The sequence below is a fragment of the Prinia subflava genome, chromosome 23 (genome assembly GCF_021018805.1).
Source record: "Prinia subflava isolate CZ2003 ecotype Zambia chromosome 23, Cam_Psub_1.2, whole genome shotgun sequence".
NCBI lineage: Eukaryota > Metazoa > Chordata > Aves > Passeriformes > Cisticolidae > Prinia > Prinia subflava.
In genome coordinates, this window is record NC_086269.1 from 4,220,817 (window position 1) to 4,225,391 (window position 4,575).

General features: G+C 66.8%; 1 protein-coding gene across 1 annotated transcript; it reads left to right on the plus strand.

Annotated features, from left to right (window-relative positions):
* Positions 1–1,442: 1,442 nt before the first annotated feature.
* On the plus strand, positions 1,443–4,206 carry OLFML3 (olfactomedin like 3). Its single transcript, XM_063418230.1, has 3 exons — positions 1,443–1,600; positions 2,489–2,774; positions 3,207–4,206. The coding sequence occupies exons 1-3, from the start codon at positions 1,493–1,495 to the stop codon at positions 3,992–3,994; spliced, it is 1,182 nt and encodes a 393-aa protein (XP_063274300.1). The 5' UTR covers positions 1,443–1,492; the 3' UTR covers positions 3,995–4,206.
* Positions 4,207–4,575: the final 369 nt, after the last annotated feature.

The window sequence follows — 4,575 nt, forward strand, 5'->3', positions numbered from 1 at the left end:
TTCATTTGGTCACTTGGTCTGTTAAGAGGGGGGGGAGAGGGGTGTGGGGGTATCCAGATGAGGTGTCGATGGTGCGGGATGCGGAGCCGGGATGTGGTTGCGGGTTTTGGAGCCGGGATGCGGATTTGGGATGCAGCTGCACTAGGTGGCACACGCGCTCCGCCGCAGCACCGCGGCCCGGCTCGGATCAGCCCCAGCTCGGATCGGTCCCGGCTCGGATCAGCCCCAGCTCGGATCAGCCCCAGCTCGGATCGGTCCCGGCTCGGATCAGCCCCAGCTCGGATCGGTCCCGGCTCGGATCAGCCCCAGCTCGGGTCGGCTCCGGCTCGGCTCGGTCCCTGCCCGCGGCCCCGGAGCCCACCGCGCTGCCCGCGGAACCGCCCGGCCCGGCTGCATCCAGGGCATGGAGCTGCAGTGCCCGTCCGTCCTTCCGTCCGTCCGTCCGTCCGTCCGTCCGTCCGTGCACCCATCCCGCCACCCTTGGGCTGAGCCCGTCCCGGCTGTGGGAGCTGCCCCGCGGCCCCAAAGGGCAGCGAGAGGCGCAGCCCGGGCCGGGGCAGTGCCCAGCGCTGGCACCGAGGGCTCTGCCCAGGGGGGTCCGCGGGACCCCGGCTCGGGGGACAGGCAGGGACTGCGGGTCACAGCCAGGACGTGAGGGGACACAGGCACAGGGGGGACAGGGGTTCAGGGGACACGGGCAGAGAGGGGACACGGGCAGAGAGGGGACAGGGGCACAGAGGGGACACGGGCACAAAGGGGACACGGGCCCAGAGGGGACATGGGGTCAGAGGGGACATGGGCTGAGGGGGGACACGGGCCCCGAGGGGACACGGGCACAGAGGGACACGGGCCCAGAGGGGACATGGGGTCAGAGGGGACACAGGCTGAGAGGGGACAGGGGCACGGGGGGACATGGGCACAGAGGGACACGGGCACAGAGGGGACATGGGCTGAGGGGGGACATGGGCTGAGGGGGGACATGGGGTCAGGGGGGATGTGGGCTCAGAGGGGACACGGGCACAGAGGAACACGGGCTAAGAGGGGACACGGGCATAGAGGGGACACGGGCTCAGGGGGACACCGGCTTGGGGCCAGTGCCCATGTCTGGCTTTGCCTGCACCAGGCCCGGACACGGCCGAGGCTCAGGTTGCCCTCTGGCCTTGGGCACCTCTGCTCACAAAGAGCCTGGGCTGTCCCCTCGCTGTCCCACGGGCTGTCCCCACACTACGGCTCATGAGGACGCTCCTGCGACGCTCCCTGCGCCCCAAACTCCTCCGAGCAGCCCATCCCCAGTCTCCTGCCCCATCCCCCGGCTCGGGGGCACCGCGCTGGGTGGGCACTGCTGGGGCACGAAGGGGTTAAAGCGCCCGGGGCTGTTCTGCGGGGAAGGAGCAGCCTCCCCTCCCTCCCTCTGCACATCTGGATGCAATAAGGGCCGCGGAGGCCGGAGCATTCCTGAGCACTGAGGTGGAGGCTGCGCTCGCTGCCGGCCATGGGGCCCTGGCGCTGCCTGCTGCTGCTGCCGCTGCTCGCCCCGGCCCTGCGCGCCCAGCAGCAGCAATTCATGGAGTACGTGGAGCGCCGCCTCACCCTCCTGGAGGTACAGCCCGGCGGGGCCCCGCACCCCGGACAGCCCCGGGAAGGGCTCCCGAGCCTTCCTCAGGGAGGCCGGCGGGGCTGGGAGCGGGGCTGGGTGAGGAGGAGCTGGGATGGGCACGGAGCAGGGGGCGCGGTGCCCGGGCAGCCCCTGCCAGGGTCCTGCACAGCCCAGCACGGGATACACGGGAGCGAGACGGGCATGGGAGCACTGTGGGACAGGCGGATGGTGGGAACAGGGCACTGAGGGGCTGGGAGAGCCATGGGGACACCACAGGAATGGGAACATCATGGGAAAGAGGGGACACTGAGGGACTGGGAGAGCCATGGGGACACCACAGGAATGGGAACAGCACGGGAGCAAAGGCAATGAAGGGTTGGGAGAGCCATGGGGGCACCACAGGAATGGGAACATCATGGATCTGGGAACATCACAGGAAAGCAGCGGCATTGCAGGTCTGGGAGCTTCACAGGGCCATCACAGGAACGAGGGCATCGAGGATCTGGGAGCATCGTGGGAGAGTGGGGGGCACTGTGAGTTCAGGAACATCTTGGCCGCATCCTGGGGGTGTCACAGGAGAGCAGGGCCTTGCGGATCTGGGGGCAGCACGGGAATGGGGACATTGTGGGTCTGGGAGTATCGTGGACGAGTAGGAACACTGTGGGTCTGGGAACATCGTGGGAGCATTGCAGGAATGGGCACCCTGGGTCTTGGGACATTGCAGAAGCAACATGGGAGCGCCACAGGAGGGGAACAGGGTGGGGTGAGGTGGGACCCAGAGACACGAGCCCCGTGTGGCTCCGGGGGCTCCCACAGCCCGGGCAGGCTGGGACAGCTGCCACCCGTGGGCTGTGAGGTTTGGAGACCTCAGTGTCCCCTTGGCCACCCCAGGAGAGGATCTCACAGTGGCACGACCAGAGCAGCCGCTACTCCACGGAGCTGCGGGACTTCAAGAACCAGGTGCTGGGGATGCTGGAGGCGGCTGAGAAGGAGCGGGAGGCGATGCGGGCGGAGGCCGAGAGCGCGGCCGTGCGCGTGGACCGGCTGGAGAGGGAGGTGGATTACCTGGAGACACAGAACCCCGCCCCGCCCTGCGTGGAGGTGGATGAGACACTGATGGACAAGCAGGTGGCCACAGCCAAGCAGAGGAAGAATGAGAAGTACACCAAGCTCACAGGTGAGGGGCTGCCGTGGCTCCCTGGGGGATGGTCCTGGCTGAGGGTTACCCCGACCCTGCCCAGCCCACCCCGGCCTGGGTGTCCCCAGCCACAGGACACTGTGTCCCAGCAGGGCATCTCAGGGGTCTCTGGCACAAGCTCCTGCACCCCCCCCGGCCTGGGACCTGCATCCAAGCCCCAGGCTGAAGCCTGGTGTGTCTCCAAAGCCTCTGCAGCAGGGTTAGGGTGAGGGTGGCTCCCCTGCCCGTGGCATGGGTGCACTAAGGGACTTCTCAATGCCACCAGGGATGCACTTAAACCCCTTCAGCAAGTTTCTAGGGCAGTTGCCTGAGGGCCAGGGCTGTGACAGTGAGAACCCAGCATGGGGCAGCAGCAGTCCCACTGCAGGGCCAGGCTGTTCCCAGGCTCTTATCACAGCCCCTCTCTTGCAGATTGCAGTGACACCATCGCCAGCGTCAGGGCCATGAAGATCCTGAAGCGCTTCGGCAGCGCCTCGGGGCTCTGGACCAAGGACGCCGCGGGGAGCTCGGAGAAGATCTACGTGTTCGACGGCACCGCCAACGACACGGTTTACGTCTTCCCCCGCATGCGGGAGTTCACCCTCTTCTCTGCCACCCGCAAGGCCGCCCGCATCAAGCTGCCCTACCCCTGGGTGGGCACCGGGCACCTCGTCTATGACGGGCACCTCTACTACATCCGCCAGCAGGGCCCCTCCTTCCAGGTGATCAAGTTCAACCTGGCCAACAAGACGGTGGTGGACAGCTCGGTGTTCCCGGCCGAGGAGCAGATCCCCGTCTTCGGGCTCTCCCCCTCCACCTACATCGAGGTGTCGGCGGACGAGGAGGGGCTCTGGGCCATCTACGCCACCAAGGAGGACGAGAAGAACATGTGCCTGGCCAAGCTGGACCCCGCCTCGCTGGACATCGAGCAGATGTGGGACACGCCGTGCCCGCGGGAGAACGCCGAGGGCGCCTTCGTGGTGTGCGGGGCGCTGCACGTGGTGTACAACACGCGCCTGCCCAGCCGCGCCCGCGTGCAGTGCGTGTTCGACGTCAGCGGCACCCTGGCCCCCGAGGACGCCTCCCTGGTCTACTTCCCCAAGCGCTACGGCTCCCACGCCAGCCTCAAGTACAGCCCCCGCGAGAGGCAGATCTACGCCTGGGACGACGGCTACCAGATCATTTACCGCATGGAGATGAAGAAGAAGCTGGAGCTCTGAGCTCTGAGCTCTGAGCCTGCTGCCCGGCCCGGCCCGCGGGACGGCGTCGCTGCCCCTTCTGCCATCACTGTGAAACGAGGAAATGCTGGAGCCCCCGCCACAGCCACCCCCCGCCCGGCACTGGGTGTCCCTGCCTGAGCACCCAGCAGAGCCCTGGACTAATTTAATGAGGTTTTCTTTTCTGATGTAATGAATAAATACCGCGCAGCCAAGTGCAGCCGCCTGCCTGGGGGAGCGTGGGGCGCTGGGCAGGGCTGTCAGAGCCCTGAGCTCCACATTGCCCCTGAGACACCCCAAAAGAACCTTCCCGAGGGTGGGGTGTCCTTGCAGGGCTCAGAGCAGCGAGCACAGACCTTGGGTGGGTGCCTGGGCAGGGCTCAGGGCAGGGGTTTATGTTGGGGCTTTGGGTGAGGGTTTTGGAAGGGCTTAGGGCAGAGATGGCTTTGGGCAGGCTGCTGGTCAGGGCCAGCTTGTTTTACATGTACAAAACTGTGAGCAAACAGCAAAATCCTTTAATCTGGGAGGACAACAGGAGATTTCCCTCCCCTGCCGGGGCGGTGCTCCAGCCAGCAGGCCCCAGA

Coding starts and splice junctions, on each gene's coding strand:
- OLFML3 (XM_063418230.1), top strand. CDS start 1,493: ATGGGGCCCTGGCGCTGCCTGCTGCTGCTGCCGCTGCTCGCCCCGGCC. Junction 1,601..2,488: donor GCCGCCTCACCCTCCTGGAG/GTACAGCCCGGC, acceptor TGGCCACCCCAG/GAGAGGATCTCACAGTGGCA. Junction 2,775..3,206: donor GAAGTACACCAAGCTCACAG/GTGAGGGGCTGC, acceptor CCTCTCTTGCAG/ATTGCAGTGACACCATCGCC.